This window comes from Fukomys damarensis, unplaced genomic scaffold (genome assembly GCF_012274545.1).
Source record: "Fukomys damarensis isolate Sample0158 unplaced genomic scaffold, DMR_v1.0_HiC HiC_scaffold_1, whole genome shotgun sequence".
Taxonomy (NCBI): domain Eukaryota; kingdom Metazoa; phylum Chordata; class Mammalia; order Rodentia; family Bathyergidae; genus Fukomys; species Fukomys damarensis.
This window is the reverse complement of record NW_022900913.1, coordinates 27,809,813-27,828,448: the sequence shown is the minus strand read 5'-3', so window position 1 is coordinate 27,828,448 and position 18,636 is coordinate 27,809,813. Positions and strand designations below refer to the sequence as shown.

The following is an 18,636-nucleotide window of genomic DNA, read 5'->3' as shown; positions in this document are numbered from 1 at the left end:
ATACTTCCAAAAATGAGTTTAGCCAGACTATAAAAACTAAGAGCTATATTTAAGAAGAGATGAAAAGGTGCGAGGTAGTGCAAGATTATTTTAATGAGAATACTTTGCTCTTCTTTATGCTAGTAAAGCTTCGTAACTTAGAGTCTTCCTATGAAGAGTTTCCAAGGGAATGGGAAAACAGGCTTACTTTAGGAGATAGATTTGAAACTTAAAGATCTGGGATATTAAACTGGAAGAAATATAGATTTTTTTCCATAATTTCATTATCTTCGATGACTTTTTAAAATTCCCTCATTGTATTTAAATTTCAGAACATCAGTAAATGTTATCTGGAAGTGCAGATTAATTCTTGTGATATTTATTAGTCTTAAACAAATTGTTTTCCAGATTGCTTGCTTCCTTTCCATCTTCTTCCTCAGTATTTGTGTTTATTCTACTGTATTCAGGATTCGTGTATTTAACTATTATTACTTGGCTTCACATCACCAGACTGATGCTTACAGTCTACTTTTCAGTGGCATGTAAGTAGGATTGAGTTTAGACAGAAATGTCTCCATTGCGTGTATCACTGTGGACCTCTCATTTCTTCTTGTTTATGCATGTTGCACTAATACCTACATTTCTATGAACGAATTGATTAGGTAATAATAAATTCATGAGGTTTAAAGTTAAATTAAGAATGCCAACTTGGGAAGAATACTTAAGCAAGACATAGTGAAACCAAGTTTACCAATTTGAGATTCAGTTTGTAGATGAGTATAGAGACTGAGTCAGACCTGCAGAATAATCTGAAGGTCAGTGGCCTCAAATTGTTTTAAGGAGGGCTGAGAACACTGATTGGAACATTTTTTCTTGAGGAATTTAGAGAGAATTTAGAGATAACTCTAGCTTGGGCTAGGTTGCACAATATTATTTACTCTTCAGTTAGTCCTATGACATAGTTATAAGGGCCAGACTCAGAGAAGTTCAGAGGAATTGATATCTCAAGCATTTTAAGGAGTTTCCTTTGCTTTACAAATAATTTTGGACTTACTGAAAGTTGCAAATATGCAACAAAGAGTCTATATTACATCAGGCTTCTCCTAATGGTGGTAGTCTTGTATAGCTCTTTCATAATATCAAAACGAAATTTACATTAGAACTTTACTGTCAACTACACTATAAGCCTTATTTCATTCACTTGAGGTTTTAATCCATCATTTGTTTGTGCTGATTCCTATAGCCACTACAATTGAAATACATAATTTTTTACCAGAAAAGAAATTTCCCCTATTACTTCTTTATTTTTTTAATTTTTATTTTATTTTATTTTATTTTTGGTACCAGGGATCAAACTCAGGTCTTTGTGTTTGTAAGGCAGGTGGTGGAACCACTGAGCTAAATCCCCAGCCCCTCATATTACCTCTTTATATTCACATCCCATTGTCCTTTCCACTTTCAATTCTTCAACTCTAGTTTTGTAAGGTACTTTTTCATTATCTGGACAAAAACAAACAATTCTTCTTAGCTGTACCTGTCAGAATAACACATTTTGATACCACTTTATATCTTTTATGGACTGAGTTCCATTCACCTTGTGGATGTTACTGTCTTTATCATACTCCGAGATGGATTGAACAGATGGTGGAATTGAGAAGAAGTATACAAAGTCTCTCCACAAATTATGCCAATAAAGCAGTATCAGACACTACCATAGCAGGCAACCTGAGGGTGTAGTTTTGCTCTGTGGGTATCGATGCTTTAATGAGGGGTGTGATTAATAGGATGTTCTGAATGTCACCTAAGTGAATAAGGGCAGTGCACATTAAGAATTCAAACTATATATTACACAACTAGATAAAAATTATAGCTACAATGGTCTGAATACATTTTAGTATAATATAAAATGTATTCTACATTATTTTTATATATTTCTCTTTAAAAAATATTTACTGTAGGTTGTTTTGCCGTTTGACTCCTCCTTTATGTCTTAATTTCTTGGGTTTGACCCATATGGATTCCTCCATCTCTCACCAGAATACTCAGCCAACTGCTTATACATCTGTAAGTATGATCAAAGAATGGAATTCTTTAGATTTGTTACATATATGAGATGTTATTGTAAACTTTCTTTTAATGTTGGCAGAAAAGTTTTGTAACATTATTGGATTCCTGTTACTGAAACTTTCTCTTAAACTTGTAACTACTAATGACTTGATACAAGTGATTTTGCTTCTCTTATAAAAAATATTACTTGGTTCATTAAGTTGTCTAGTTGAGTAATATTAAAAGACCTAACTTACAACAATATTAGCTTCAATGTTTATAGACTTTATATATAATTTTGAGTAGTATTTATAAGATATTAGTTTTCTGTAGGAGAAAATTGATATAACTGGTCATGGGCAAATTTTCTAATAATGGAAAGGAATGAAAAATATAGAACTATGCTGATAAAACTTTTGTTTTTTTGCTCTTCAGATTATGGGTTCTATGAAAGTTTTATCCTTTATTGCAGATGGATTCTACATATATTATCCTATGTTGGTGGTAATTCTCTGCATTGCTACTTATTTTAGGTAAGAAATTTAACATTTTTCCTCATATTCTTAGTTGGATATGGGTATCTTTCTTTGTAAAACTCCTTGAAATATTTACTCGTGTGTTTCAGATGTTGTTTGTTTTATTTTGGCTTTGAGGAAGCTAAGGATAGTTTGAAGAAACTGCTTTAATGATCAAGTCAGGTTCTCCCCTCTAAAGATACTTTAATGAAAAGAGAAGTAGTGTTATTCTGCTACATTTAGGCTACAAAGTGATTCAGTTAATTATAGCACATTAACTCCTAAGTCCTGGCCTTTGACAGTGACAGCCAGTACAGCTTGCAAAACCTTTTCATACCTTCATTTTTTCTCATAACTCATAATTTTAGGGCTTTCCCCATAATTATTGCTGGGTTCCTAAATGCTTCAAATCACAGCCATCACAATGAGTCAGGTATGGAGGAATTATAAGCAAGAAGTACATCTAGGGCTGGAGGAGAAATTCTCCTCTAGTTTTGAAAGGTTCATGGGCTGATCTTTTTATGAGATTAGAGAAAATGATAAAATCTTGACAGAGAGGCAAGAGAAGTTAAAGGACAGGTGTGCCCATCTTTTAGCACTCTGACATGTAAAGGATGTGTTTCTCTGCCCTTGCTCACCTCACAAGTACCAAAAATACCACTTTTTGAAGAATATTTTATTAATGTTAAATCCATTTGCCTTTGTTTTTCTTTTATTTTTTACTTTTTATTTATGTGTGGTACTGGGGATTGAACTCAGGGCCTGACTAGTTTACTTCCATAAGAAATCTATACACTGTAGTGTGAGAAGTGCTAGGTATATAAGGCTCCTAGGATGGGAAATTAGTGCTTCTTAAAAAATGATAGATGTAATATTATGTAACTTGGCATAATAAATAATAGTGAAGCATTGGCCTCTTTGGAGGTGACAATGCTAAGGAACAATTTATCTAAACATTTACAGTGGGAAATAATGCTTGTTTTTCTGAATATCTACTTTATTAGTTTGGGAACCCGTTGTTTGAATTTGCTTGGTTTCCAGCAGTTTATGGGAGATAATGATATGACATCAGACTTAATTGATGAAGGAAAGGAATTAATCAAACGAGGTAAGATTTATCTTTTAAAGTAAATGAAAACAAAATACTAACTACAAAGACAAAATACAAGAATGTTTATGTAATTTGTAAATCTTTAATATACCTTAAGACATTATAAATTAGTGCTGTTGTTTAGCTAAAACTCTATGTATGTCTTTTTTAGGAAAAATAAATTGAAAACAAAAGTTTAATTTCTCTTTAAGAAATTCTGAGGTTGAGGATTTAGCTCACTGGTGGCACACTTGCCTTGTCAGTGCAAAGTCCTGAGTTCTATCCCTGGTACTGAGAAACAAAAAAATAAAAAGAAGAAATTCTGCAGCATAAATAATAGTATGTCTGCAACTAAAATAAGCTTTTTATTGTCTTAGAGATGTTTTCATGTTTGCTTTGAAACATATTTGCCAAGTTTTATATAACTATAAAACTCATTAAAGAGTCATTGGTTTGCTGCTACATAGGAAATCATCCACTCCAAGGCTATTTCTCTTAAAATATGATCATTAATGTGAGAATATGAGCATTATTAGAATGTATAACACTACTAGAATCTAATCACAAACTTGAATTTATTAACTTAATGATATTCAAGCAATGGTAGAATGTAGGGGAAGGAGGGATTTGACTTTGGGACATTGGTATTTAGACATTTTCTGAAATTACCAAGTACTATATAGCCTTTCCCTGCTCTCATTGAAGGTAGTGTTGAGTTGATACAGTAATTTTTCTTGTTGCATTAATTAGACATCGTCTGGGTAAGATTTTCACATATAGGACTGATAAATTAGAAGAAGGCAGCCAAACTTATAGTTTATTTGGTGTGTGGGGGGGTGTGATCTGCGTATATATAACCTAAAGAGAGTTACAAGGGGAAGGACTCCTAAACAGAAATTAAGAAGTATGAATTCAGTCTAGAAGATAGAGCTAAAAAGAGGAGAAGTTACAGAGCAACAGATTTTAGGTCACCATGAGGAAAATATCTTACTTCAGTTGCTCTGTGTCTAATTAAATAATATTAAACCACATTTGAGGCCATTTTTCTGTCTCTAGAGAAGAGAAAAAGGCAAAGGCAAGAAGAAGGTGAAAATCGAAGAAGAGTAAGTACATTATTTATTAAATCACTTCAAAATAGTAAGAGTCTTGCTGATTTGGAGTAGTTGGTTAAAGATACAAAAACAGTAGGAAAATGACTTAGAATATATTTGTAAAGAAAGGGGATTTTAGTAGTTTCATGTGCAAATGCTAGATGTTCCAGAAAATTACTAGTAATAAACTACCTGGGGCTTGGGTTTTAGCTCAGTGGTGCCACACCTTCCTTGCATGTGCAAGGTCCTGAGTTTGATCTTCAGTACAATAAATAAATTAATTAATTTAAAAAATAAAGTGCTTAATTTGTGCCCAAGCAGTTTGTTGCCGAAGGTATGTGTTCAGTAAATATTTGTTGAATGAGTAAATTCATGAAACCATGCCTTTGAAGTGGTATTGATTGCTTTAAAATTGTTATGCCTTTTTGATAACATGGCATTAATTTTATTTTTCCTTAATTTTCTTTTAGTCCTTCACTTGCTAAGGCAAAGTAACTTCTTCCTAGAAAGTAACTAGGCAAAAAACGAGAAAACCTGTTCACAATTACAACCAAATTCTAACACCTGAATGTATTTAACTGTTAAAATGAAGGAAAAAAGGGAACTTCCTAATTTCCACCATTTACCAAAATTGCAATATGCTGCCCAAATGTAGAAACTTGTTACCCTAGTCAAAGAGCCATCTAGCATTGTTTAGAATGAGACCCTGCGTGGAAGATTAAATTAGGTGATTTCTAGTGGCCATTTCAATTCTAAGAACTTTTAGTATATGTGCTGCTGAAGCGAGTATATCAATTCTAAGAACTTACTGAGTACTATCTCATTAATGTGATTTTACTATATTTAAGATAATAATTCTGTGTGAGTCATCGTCTAGTTATGCCTTGTACAACTTTTAATTGCGCCATCAAAAAATGACTTTTCAGGTCATTACTATTGGTAGCTAATTTGAATGAAAGGAAATTTTATTAACAGTTATATGTCATTTGTGGATTTTCATGATTCTCACATGGTCAGATTTACTCTGCTATAGTTGTAATGTCTTTAAATTTTAGATAGAATAATAATTTAACAAATTCATAGCAAAAATCTATAAATGTCTTCATTGAAAATTAATGCTTATGGAGTCTGATTTGAATGAATATATAAAAATAAAAGCATTGGTCTATGATTTTTAAAGGCACTATGATAGTTATTCTGGTACTAATGCCTTTCTAATGAAAATAGTTATTCTGCATATAGAATCTGTTGATGCTGACAAATTATTTTTATCCTTTTGTTACATATTTATATTTCCTTTTAGGAATGGAAAGAACGTTATGGACACAATAGAGAAGATTCCACTAGGAATAGAAATGTTCATTCTGATCCAAAAGAGTCAAATTTCTCAGATAGTAATACTACTTGGTGTAAGTACTTTATATTTTCTAATTTGCTTAGAATTTTTTTCCTGAGATTTGCCTGAGTGGAGATTAGAACTAGGATACTAATCTGGAAATGCCTCGATTTTGTAAGACTTATAAACATATATCTTCAGTGACTTAACTTTCTCCTATTCTTTCATATTGTACAAGGAAAGGGAATCTCAATTATGCATTCTAATAGGGGAAGGAAAATATCAAATTAATAGTTCTAAGTATACTAACTCAAACAGCATAAGAATTTATCCCAGGCATGTTCTAGGCAAGTACTTATTTCTACTACTTACCGTGTTGTTTTTCTGTACTTTTCGTTTGGTTATTCAGTCATTTTTATAATAATTTATTGACTGACCCATATATATGTCAGATACTTTTCTATGTTTACAGTTATACTAAGAAGATAAACTTCTTTTCTGTGAAATGCTCACATTTTAGAGAGGGACTGACAACTAAACAGAAACTGTCAGTAGTAGTGTGGGTTAGAAAATTTCCCAAAGTACTGACCCTTTACTGCCATGACATGGAGAAGCCATTTGTCTATAGGAAAGTGCCAAAAAGCCTGTTTGCCTAGAACCTTGCGCTGTGTAGAAAGCAAAGTTTGTATGTCTTTGGGTGAGATAAAATGATACTGAGAGGGTTCCACCACTGAATCTTTAGTGTTCAGGGACCTACATGAGATTGAGGATGAAACAGGGAATCTGAGCTCTCCCCGCAGCCAATGATAAGTTTTGTACAATAGTAATCTACTGATAGAGAGTAGAAACATACTCCTTACTCCCCACCCCATGGGGTAGGTATTCAATGACTGCTAAAAGCCAAGTGGAAACTATACTGAGAGAGAACCATTTGACACTTGAAGCCCTCCAAAGCATAAGATAATGATAGTCCATTTCTGAAGAAGTGTGTGATGTATGGGGACCTAAGGGAATTAAAGTAACAGCAAAGTCCAAACCCAGTTTAACTAAAAATCACAAAGAGGTTAATTTCAGCCATCAACACCGATTACCTAATAGGTTTGCCCATTTTGGGCATAATTATTATTTATCTTAATTTCTACTGTCTTTTGTAGAAAATGTCTGGCATTTAACCAAAAATTAGGAAGTACTTAAGAAAGTAAGAAAGTATGAGTCATCTTTAACAGAGCTGTCAACATAATGGACCTAGAAGTGATTCAAATATTGGAATTGTCAAACAGTACAGTGTCTAAAATGATGAATTACTTTGTGAAAAGATCTAATGGAAAGCTTGGACAAGGTGAATGAACAGATGGGGAAATATCATCAGAGAGATAGAAACTACAAAAGAGTAAGTGGGAATGTTAGAAATATTTTAATGACAGACTAGTGCAGATTTTTCATGGGAGCTGTTACAGAAGGGTACACATCTGGTATGAAGAATAGAAATAGGGAATAGAAATCAGAAATCTTGGGAAAAGATTTGTCCAATAAATAAATATTTCTGTGATAAGTAGTTTAGTACTGAGGATTGAATGATATGTAGCAAGGTGAAGAGTTTTTAATCAGAAGGAAGAGTGAATGAGTGCAGAACACATGGAGAAATACCTTTGAAGAAATACACATTCCTCTCTGTGATTAGTGCCTTAAGTACAAGGAGGCTGATAAGAGAGGAGACCACACAGGTGGTTGGGCAGCAGCAGACTGTCATGCTCAAAAGCTTGGATTTTATCTTTGAACAAGATTTTAATCTGAGAAGAGCATGATAAGATACTTGGCTTAGAAAAATGAATTTGATGACACTATAAAGCATGATTTTCAGAGAAGTGACACAAACCATTTTAGAGTCTCTTTTGATAAAGCAGTTGAGAAATGATGAAGGTCTAAAATAAAGCAATAATCCCAGAAGTGGAAAGGATTTATTTCAAATATTTAGAATAAGCTAAATAGTGGACAGCTAAAGCTTTAGTTAAAGCTGTGAAATAGGATTCTATAAAGGCATTTGGATGCTTGCTGTAAAGTTTACAGAATGGAAACTCCTGGTGGTATGGGAGAATGGTTAATAGAAGAGGAGACACAAAGCCTTAGATGGTGAGTTAGTGAGAACCTAGAATGTGGTAGTTCACTGCTACTGGTTGAATGAATGAACACAAGATTAATAAAACAATGAAAAGGCTTGCATTTAGAGTCCAAGATGATAAAAATGTAAGATATGGATAGGTTGCTTTAAGTTTTCAAAAAGAGCTATATCCTCAAGTTGTTTGCAAACTACTTAAACTGTTCAAATAACATCGTGAGAATTTAAATTGTTTATAAAGAAATCTTCACCCATAGAGAAAGATGAGAGCTCTCAGATATGTAGTGTTCAGTGTGGCAATCATTAGTCACATGACTACTGAGCACTTGCAATGTGGCTAGTGCTCATGTTATTGTGTTGTAATTAAGTATACTAAAGTTAATTTCATCTGTCTTTTTCACGTAGCTGCTAGGAAATTTCAAATTGAATATGGGAGTTACATATTACATATGTTGACCAGTGCTTCATGAGAAAAAACATTGAGGACTTTCTTCAAGAGCTTTGGTTGATTACCCCTTTTAGTAGTAGCCGAACAATGAGTGTCACTGTACCCAAATGAAACTTGATTTGATAATGAACAACTTCATTGTTATGATGCCATAGTTAAATATTCTAATTCATATTAAGTCTATTGTAACTGCTTCTGAGCTTAGACAGCTGCAAGGCTGGAGAAATTTTCTATTCTACTGTTTATAATTTTAATAACACTTTAAAGGAACTATGTAATTATCTTTTCTTACATTTTTTTCACAATCAAAATTCAGATCCTTTATAATCCTGATTTTTCTTCCTGTGAAACCATAGATTGTGACTTATAAATGAAAAGACAAAAAGGAAATAGACATTTCTCTCTTATTTTCCTTTTGAACAGCATCCAAATATACCAGAGCTAATAATAGGACTGAAAGGGACCGAATAGAACTTCTCCAAGATGCAGAGCCTTTGGATTTTAATGCAGAAACATTCAATGATGATCCTCTTGAATCTGAATCAGGAAGGTAAGTTCTGATTATGTCATTTTGACTCTAGCATTCCTCTGAAATTTTAATAACGTATTGACAAGATTTGAAACAAGTGATAAGTAAACATAAGAAAAATGTCCATCTTTACTACTAATAAAAAGCATACTGAGTAATCATTGATATTATTTCATACCCTCTATTTTTAAAATTATACCACTCAGTAGTGGTAATTAAATTGGTATCTTCATATTATACATAATAAAGAATTGAAATTATTTATATATATATACATATACACACATATGCCTATTTCTGGCAGTTCTCTTTATGATGTTTATTATATTTAAGAAACAGCTGCATAACTATATCTTGACAGCAGACACATTTCTAAGTTCTTTAACAATATTTTATTTTATGGTTATAAATCCAATCCAGAAAGGCTGGGTAATTTGCCTGCAGGTACTTCTAAAAGGCAAGTCAAGCATTCAGACTCCAGGATTCTTACTAGAAAGTCTGCGCTGCTAGCAACTGTGCTATAAGGAGATAATTAAAAGCAAAATATCAGATGCACAAAGATGTTGCTGTATTATTGCCTATAAATAACAAAAACCTAGCATCTTCTATTTATATTGAGCAACTGAGAGTGGTTATTAAACTGATTAAATCTGGATATGTCTTACCTGTCCCCATTTTAAAAACATATCCCTCACTCTGTCATGTTATTCGAAGCTCTAAAGCAATTGCTGTTGTATTTATAAATTCTTTTTGGTAATATACTTGGAAGGTAAGTTTCTGCTTTTTGCTACTGATTAATTTTTACAGAGCTGACAAATTATGTACTTACTTCCTTTTAAGGTGTCCTGTCCTCTCTTATTTTTGAGGCCTCAGATCATTTCTTTATGTTTTTCTTTTAGGTATCAGCCTGGTGGACGATATCTCTCAATGTCTTCCAGTATAATATTTGAAGATATCTGAAGTCTCAAGAAATTTATGAAACAACTAAAGACGATCAACACATCATTTTATGAAAATCTACATAGATGTGCCCCATAATTTCCTGCCTACTCTCGGTGAAAAATGTCAGTATAACAAAAAGGCACCATGAGTTAATTACAGCTTAGTTTATTAGAGAATATTATCTTTTCTAATAAGATTTATGATATACCATTCCCAAAGTGTTTGCCTTAGAAGTATAGTAGAAGGATTTAATTCATGATAAAGATCAGTATATGTTGAGAACATATACTTCAGTTTTATGTGAATTTTTTTCAGAAGAGTTATTTATAGATTCAGGGAAGCCATAAGTCATACTAAATATCATACATTTTATTAAAAGTGATTTACAGTTTTGCTGTTCCTAAAAAATAGGTTCAACCTGTATTTCCCAAAGAAATGTAAGTGAATGGAGACCTCAAATGATAACTATATTCACAAACCCATGTCTTAAAACAAAACTTACTAACTGAATGCTTTTTTGAATCTATATGCAAATTTGTGCGGTATTTTGCATGAATAATTAGGATTATATTTCAACTAATAGTGTTAGTGTCTTTAGCATGTATATGCCAATCAAGTGATAGATCATTTTTTCACTTTGTAGTAACTGGATTTTAAAAATGCCTTGATATTGCTTTAGAAAAGATTTTCATTTCAGAGGGAAATATTCACTGTCAGAATTTAGCATATTGATTTCAGTATTGATCATTCCATTCAAAGGGAAATCTTAAGTATTAATGATAAATAGGTTTTTTTTTCTTAGCCAAAGTGTTCTGCAGAATTGTCCTTTTAAAGGCTCTTGTTTACACTTTTTGAAAAGAAAATGTGGCTATTCAAAGATAAAACATGACTATTTACTACTTAAATTGTGCTTTATAGAAAATAGAAAACTGTATTAGAGTAGAAATGTATAATAATAACTTGTTGGTTAAATGTGCTTATTATTTCAACTTGACTGTTTTAATCTTTGTGGTTAAGCCAGTTAGGTATTACATTTTAAAGCTCCAGTGTTTTACTGAACAGCAAACATGGCAAAATGCAACCTGCTTACAGAGGTTTTTAATGCTCTGAAAATATTGATAATTATCGTAGAATCCACACTACCATTGTGTAAGCATACTTGAGCTTGCCTCTCAATTTTTGTTTTTTTGGTAGTACTGGGGATTGAACTCTCAGCTTTCAAACTAAGCTACATCCCAGGCCCTGTTTTGTTTTGTTTTGTTTTGTTTTGTTTTGTTTTGTTTTGTTTTGTTTTGTTTTGTTTTGTTTTGTTTTGTTTTGTTTTGTTTTGTTTTGTTTTGTTTTGTTTTGTTTTGTTTTGTTTTGTTTTGTTTTGTTTTGTTTTGTTTTGTTTTGTTTTGTTTTGTGATAGCCTCACAGTCATGAAGTTGGCTTGAATTTGTGATTCTCCTGTTTCAGCCTCCCAGGATGCTGGGATTATAAACTGCTCATTCTCAGTTTAATGTTTACTATCCCTGTAATTATTACTGGTACTCATTTTCCATTTCAAGTGTCTCCATTTGAAGATGTATTTTAGGATTGTCCTAATAATATGATTATATGTTTCTTGAAGAAAATTTTTCTCTGAGTCATAAATTCAAAAATTTTAGTTTCTCTTTAACAAGTGTTGTCATGTAAATTAAAAAACATAGTTCTATGCAAGTACTAAATATTTTTCTTTTTTTCTTTTCTTGTGGTGCTGAAGATAGAACCCAAGGCCTTGTATTTGCTAGCAAGTGCTCTACTACTGAGCTAAACCTACAGCCCATCTGTTTTTTGATCTTTGAACATTAATAATCTTTGAGATTATATCCTCTTTAAAATAATTGTTAATGGATAGTTGTATTTTCATTTGAAGGTCATGTAGCCTGCTCATTTGAGGACACACACATAGCCTTTTATTGTGAAGTCTGGTCAGGAGCAATGAGCCAGGAGAAGGGATAATTTAATATTGTTTGTAATTTCATGATTGACTTAGTGAATACTTTGGGCAAACCATGTAACCTTTCAGTGCCTCAGTTTCCTCATTTGCAGAATGAAGAAGATACTTGCTATTTCTCTGATGATCTACCTCACAAAACTATTGTGAGGGAGTTGAACTGAGATTTTTGTGTAGGAATTTAAACAAAAGAAAGGTTGTCTGTGCTGTCCCCTAGTGGCACCTGAAGGTGTTGGGTAGGAAAACGATGGTCCCAGAAAGGGGTCCAGTTTCTTGTTGTCACAGAAAATCTTACAAGTCCTTAATGCAAAAGCTCTGTCTGAATTAATTCATCAAAAGTCCTGTGAAGATCTGTTTTAGTATTTGGGTTTACTTTGAAATATTTTTCTTAAGAATAATGTTTCTTATCATGTTTTGTTATGAAACTCAGATGCTGTTGTAAAAAAGCAGAAAGAGATTATCCAGTTACTTTAATAACTAACTTTTATAGTGCTATAGGTGAAAATTGATAGGATATATAAAGGAATATTACTCTTTCCTTTATTAAATTGAACAATAATTGAAGCACATGTATGTATACATTATAATTATTATAGATTTGCTTTGACTTTTGAGTTATTTCTAAAATAATTTTTGGTTAGTTCTGTGATCCCAAGTCTTCATAAAGAATAAATTTGAGTTTGAAAGGCATTGATTAAACCCCTGAAGATTAAGAGTTTATTTCTAGGGAACTAAGTTAATATTTGTTAAACCATCTTATGTAAAAAACTGTATATATACAAAAAGTTTTCTATTTTGAGAAGCTTATTAACATGTAATGACATCAATTGTAAAATATTGCTACTAAATTCATGTACTTTACATGCAAAGTGCATTTCTTAAAGACTATTTCTGGTGATTACTTTTTGATTTCTTTCTTACATGATAATGAGTATCTGATTAGAGTTTTCTAAATTATTTTTCTAAATAGTTAAGCAAGGATATTCAGTAAGCTAGTGATTCAGAATAACCATTGCAGAAAGTAATACTGACCTATAAATTTCATGAATCACTTGTAAATTGCTACTTAAGTTTTTAATGACACAAATAACTTATAATCAAGAGAGCATTTTTGGTCAAAAACTTTTTTTTTTTTGGTTTAGCACTGAGGATTGAACCCAGGGCCCTTGTTCTGAGATATATCCCATCCCTTTTTAAAATTTTTTTCCTTTGAGACAAGATCTTACCAGGTTGCTAAGTTGCCTGGGCTGTGTTTAAATTTACAGTCCTATCTCAGCCTCCCCAAATGCCACTATGCTTAACTTAAAAAACATTCCTAAATAAAGCATTTATCTAAATATTAAAAATTAGCTCTCTTCCAAATGAATACAGGGGCTTTAGAATAATTTCATGGCACAAAAGGCTCTCTTTTTACAAAAGTGGAAGAAACTACCCTTCCCTTTACAAAGGCTAGATCAGAGAATTCAACAATGCAAAAATTCAAAAAGTAATACTGTTAATTTGGTTTTTTTTTTCTACTATTTCTTTAAAGTATCAATCCTGAAATTTAAGCAGAATAAAGCTAAATGTAGGTAGGAAAGTCAACATGTATGCTTTTTTTTAAAGTATGTTTTATCATGTTAATGAAGGAATTTCACTTATGTTCAATAGCAAACTTCATTTTCAATATATTTAATAGTTTTAGGGAATGTTCTTAGTGGTGTATTATTACCATAGGGAAAAATACATTCTCTATATTAAAATGCACACTGTTCAATAAGATAAGTTTTGTACTTGTGATTTGAGTGGGCTAAGCCTGAAAGTCAAAAGATAAAGTATATTTGCACTAAAAAACACGTTCCTGAGAAACCTTAGCATACTTGAAGTATACTAGATTGTACTAAATGTTAAGTAAATGGATTTAAGGTTTTGTCTTTCTTTTCTGCTATTTTTGTCACTGTTTCCTTTCTTATGCCTTCCTTTCTGAGACCTCTCTTTATGGTATGGCTTTCAAAGTGCTAATAGATTTTTCTTTTGTTTTGCATATACAGTTTTTTTTTTGATGGGTAGTACATTAAAAAAGAACTACATCTGTCTACAATTCCCACTACTTGTAATAACAGTAATGTACTTGATGTAAAGTAGTGAAACAGATTTTGCTAGACAACCACGCCACATCGGAAAGGAAATGAAGTACACTGTCAAGTATGTTCTTACTTGGATCATTAAGGAGGGCATGTCAGTGAAATATTATTTCAGTGTAATGTTTTCCCTTAAAAATGTATTTCCAAAAAATGGACAAAAACAAATCCCAAAACATTCAGAACCTTGAGACCTTTTTTCATAAACAGAAATTCATAAATGATAATATATTATTGAAATTTTCCTTAGGAGAGTTGAAACAGTATAACAAGATTACAGGAAGTTTTCTTAAAAATGAATGCCTCTCTGTGTAAAGTGCTTCTAACTCAGTGACTTGTTCCTGCCCAGATACTTGAGATACCTGGCCGAGTTATCTCCTTTCCAAACTCCAAGAGACCAGACCCTATGAGTTGTCAGCTCCAGTAGCTCTCCCCTTCCCACTGGACAGGGATCATGTCCTTACCTCTAATTCCTTCCATGCCCAGCCTGGTTTAAGTACAATTTCATTTTTTTTTTTTTCAAAGATTTGGTCATTGAGGTCAGCTGAGGCTTTGTTATACTTTTTAAATCATTAAGTCTTTCTTTTCTCCCCTCCCCTCTTGTTTTCCCCTTGCTTCCTGCCCTCTCCTTTCTTCAACTCCCTGTTTACTCCCTTCCTTTCCCCTCCCCTTTCCTTTCTTGACAAGGTCTCCCTATTTTGCCCAGGCTAGTCTGAACTTAAGGGCTCAGGTGACCTTCCTGCCTCAGCCTCTTGAGTAGCCAGGATTATAGGTATATATCTGGCTAGTACATTTCTTAATAAAGCAAGACTGTTGACATTTCTGTTGTCATAGGTATCTTAAAATGTATTTGTTTTTAATTAACTCCCCTCCGAAAACCTTTTCTTTTGTAGTTATCTTGATCTCAAAGTATTTTGAAAAAGGAAAATTTTACTGTATTTGGTTCAAAAGAATAGAAAGTGCATCTTACTTGGGCAGACATATGTAAAGTCATAACTTAACTGTACGGCACCATTTAGAGTTGACATTATTAACAAGTCTCATCAACCTACTTGGAGCTGCTGTCTTTATCAAAACAATGCTGGCTAACATTTTTTCTGCCTACTGCCCAAGTTGTAGGGGAGAGACTGTATATATATATATATATATATTTTTTTTTTAAGCAATCCAGTGGATTTGTTTTTGTCCATATTTTGAAACCAACTTGAATTTTTCTCAATTTAGAAGGTAGAGAATATGTAGACCTGTCTTTTGAATTATTGTACTCTAATATATATTTATAAATTATGGCATTGAAAAATATAAAAGAGCTCAAATATTGATGTTATTACTTCCTGCTATTTATTTTTTGTTTTTTTAAGTAACTGATTGTAATATTGCTTTTACAATTTTAAATTTTTTCTCAGATAAGTTCTGACCAGGTCTTAGGAAAAATATTCTAAAGTTCAGTGTATAACATGAATTTGGAACACTCCTACATCATATCTATAATATCTATATAGATTTGTTTTTTAACCCAACCAAATTGTACCAAAAGCCTATTCTGTGTTGCGTTAGTAAAGTGCTTGTTATTTTCCCTATCTCTAATTCAGTTGATTAGGTGAAATAGAAGATAAATTTTTCAAACGTACAACTGATCATAGTTTCACATAATGTTAACAATGTTCATTTTTAGTGCATGATGCCAAATTTATCTTTAATGAGCCATTATTACCTGATCTGACAAATGTTTTCCTATCTGGCCAATGGGTTGTAGGTTTAACTATTTTTCTCTGCAAATTCTTACTACACTTTCAAATATGTATTTGTAAATAGCTGCAAAGTGCTACCTATAAGTGTAAGTTAGCATTTTTTGACCTTATCTATGCATAATTGTTTCTGAGTTTGATTTTGACCAACTCTTTGACTTGTAGTTCCTTTGTAGTACTGTAATTTATTGTGATGTAATGAATTTTTTGAAATGTTTATATGATTAGTTGTTAAATTATAGAAAATCGTTGTAGCCTTGCATGAAATAAACTACATTTCTATAATTACGAAGAATTTTGTTAATTGTTTATACATTTCATTTGAGATAAACTCAAGTAGATTTGGGCATTCTTTTTCTTTAAAAGTTTATTAGCAAACTTTACAAAAGAATCTTTTAAGATAAATAATTAAATAGTGTGAAAAAATATGTTTTAGGTACCACAGTTACTTTATTTGTGCTCATTGTTGAAACAATTGGCATAGAAACCAATAAAATTGAAAATAGGAAAAAAAAGAAAAATTTAACAAATCCAAAAGGTGGCTCTGTTAAAAGATGGATAAAGTGATAGAATTTTAACTAGCCTTACCAAGAAACATAAAGCAATTTACTTCTCTATATGCCAAAAATAAATAATTGAAATTTTAAATTACACAATAACATATAAGCATTCCAAAAATGCTTAGGTAAATCCAAGAAAGTCTGTACAAGAGCCATATGAAGAAAACTACAAAACTCTGATGAGAAATCAGAGAACTAAATAAATGAGAGATAATCCATATTCATGAAGGAGAATGCTCAATATTGTGAAGATATAATTTCTTCCTCATTCAATCCAAAATTCTAATATGTTGTTTTGCGGCTATTGACAAACTGATTCTAAAGTTCATATGTAGAAGTAAAATACTCAGAAGAGCTAACTCAATAGAGAACAAATTCAGAGGACTAACCCTAGCTGAAAAAAGGTAACAAAGATTCAATAATTAAGACATTGTGGTATTAGTGAACAATAAATAGATAAATAGAACAAAATAACGCAGGGATAGATCCATATAAGTAATTAAGCTCATATCTGACAAAGGAACAAAGGCAATTCAATGGACAGAAGAGTTTTTTTCAACAAATGTACTGGAACAACTGAGCATCCACATGCAAAAAATGTGTCTGTGCACTGATCTTATAGCTTTCACAAAAATTAACTCAAAATTGTCTATAGACCTAAAAGTAAAACTCAAAACTACAAAATGTCTAGAATATAACAGGAAAGAATCCAGGTGATCTTGGGTTTGTCTATGAGTGTTTAGATACAATGCTAAAATTATAATCCACTGAAGAAAAGTTTGAGAGTTAGACTTCATTAAAATTAAAACTTCACTCTGAACAATACACTGTAAGAGAATGAAAAGACAAGCCAGCGGCTGGAAGAAAAATATTTGCAAAAGACATCTGATGCGGAATTTACAACACAAATATGAAAACATCTAAACAAAACTATGCATAAAAAATCTCACTCAAAAATAAGGCTGGACACGGTGATGTCTGCCTGTAATTCCAGGTAATTGGGAGCCTGCAGAAGGGTTGCCAAGTTTAAGACTAGCCTGGGAAACTTACTGACACTCTGTCTCTTAAAAATAAAAAAGGGCTAGGGATGTAGCTCTGTGGTAGAGTGCTTTCTTAATGTATTGGTTAGGGTTCTAGAAGGAAAGAATCAGTAGAATGTTTTAGATAGATTAACAATCAGAAGCAGGAGAGTCCACAGTGGCTGTCTGCATTCTGGACAACCAGATCTAGTAGCTGCTTATCTAAGAAGGTTTCAAAAAGGGGTAGGAACTGCAGAACAAAGGGGTTAAGAATTTAGCACTGGTCTGGGATTGAAAGTTTCAAATTCTCTGGGTTATTCAACAGATAAATTACAAAGTAAAGAAAGGGATGGAGGGAGAGAGGATCTGTAGATTTAAAAAGATAACATCCATAAATTTAAGTGAATAAGAGTAACCAACAGCGTGTCGGGATGCACGTTGGAGAAGTGCTGCAGTAAGGTATACTGATCCATTTGTAAAATTTTAACTAACTTTGAATTCATTGGATTTCAATTCATCATTCTCAATGAGACTCCTTTTTTTTTTTTTTTTTTTTTTTTTTTTTTTTGTTAGTACTGGGGATTGAACCCGGGACCTTATGCTTGCAAGGCAGGTGGTGGAACCACTGAGCTAAATCCCTGACCTCCAACTACCTTTTTTAAAATTAGAAACTTCATTATCCATTAAAGCCACTCCTTACTGCTTCAGCATTCTCAGCCCTCTTAACTGGACTAATTCTTTTATTTCTGTATACTTTCATCTTCTCACATACTATATATTTTATTCATTATGCCTCCTTGTTTGTGCACTGTCCCCAAAATGTAAGTTTTATGAATGTGTTCTCTTCAGTAATGTATTTTAAATATTAGAATGGTGCCCATTCATGTGATTTGACGAAGGAATGGATCGAGAAAGCAATGTAAATCATTCTCTGAACAGGGACAGAAAAGACTGACCTTCCAGGAAATGGAAAAAATGTACATCTATATGTACATTCATTATCCAAATGTAGACAATGCTACATAACCACAGAAACATCTGTTCTATTTTCTGCTCTTTAGAGTTCAGGGAATAGCTGTTTCTCAGCCTGCAAAGTAGAGTACAAACAACCCTATGGGG

The 18,636-nt window shown here is 32.4% G+C and overlaps 1 protein-coding gene across 2 annotated transcripts in view; it reads left to right on the top strand.

Moving 5' to 3' along the window:
* The window catches only part of Lmbrd2 (LMBR1 domain containing 2), a 47,341-nt gene extending 36,012 nt beyond the window's left edge, over nt 1-11,329 (top strand). For both annotated transcript variants that reach the window (XM_010605462.3, XM_010605463.3), the window contains 8 exons: nt 388-521; nt 1,938-2,043; nt 2,461-2,558; nt 3,545-3,648; nt 4,687-4,733; nt 6,025-6,130; nt 9,045-9,171; nt 10,050-11,329. In XM_010605462.3, the coding sequence (XP_010603764.1) occupies nt 388-521; nt 1,938-2,043; nt 2,461-2,558; nt 3,545-3,648; nt 4,687-4,733; nt 6,025-6,130; nt 9,045-9,171; nt 10,050-10,110 (783 nt within the window). In that variant the 3' untranslated portion in view covers nt 10,111-11,329. The remainder of the gene's footprint in view (nt 1-387; nt 522-1,937; nt 2,044-2,460; nt 2,559-3,544; nt 3,649-4,686; nt 4,734-6,024; nt 6,131-9,044; nt 9,172-10,049) is intronic.
* Nucleotides 11,330-18,636: the final 7,307 nt, after the last annotated feature.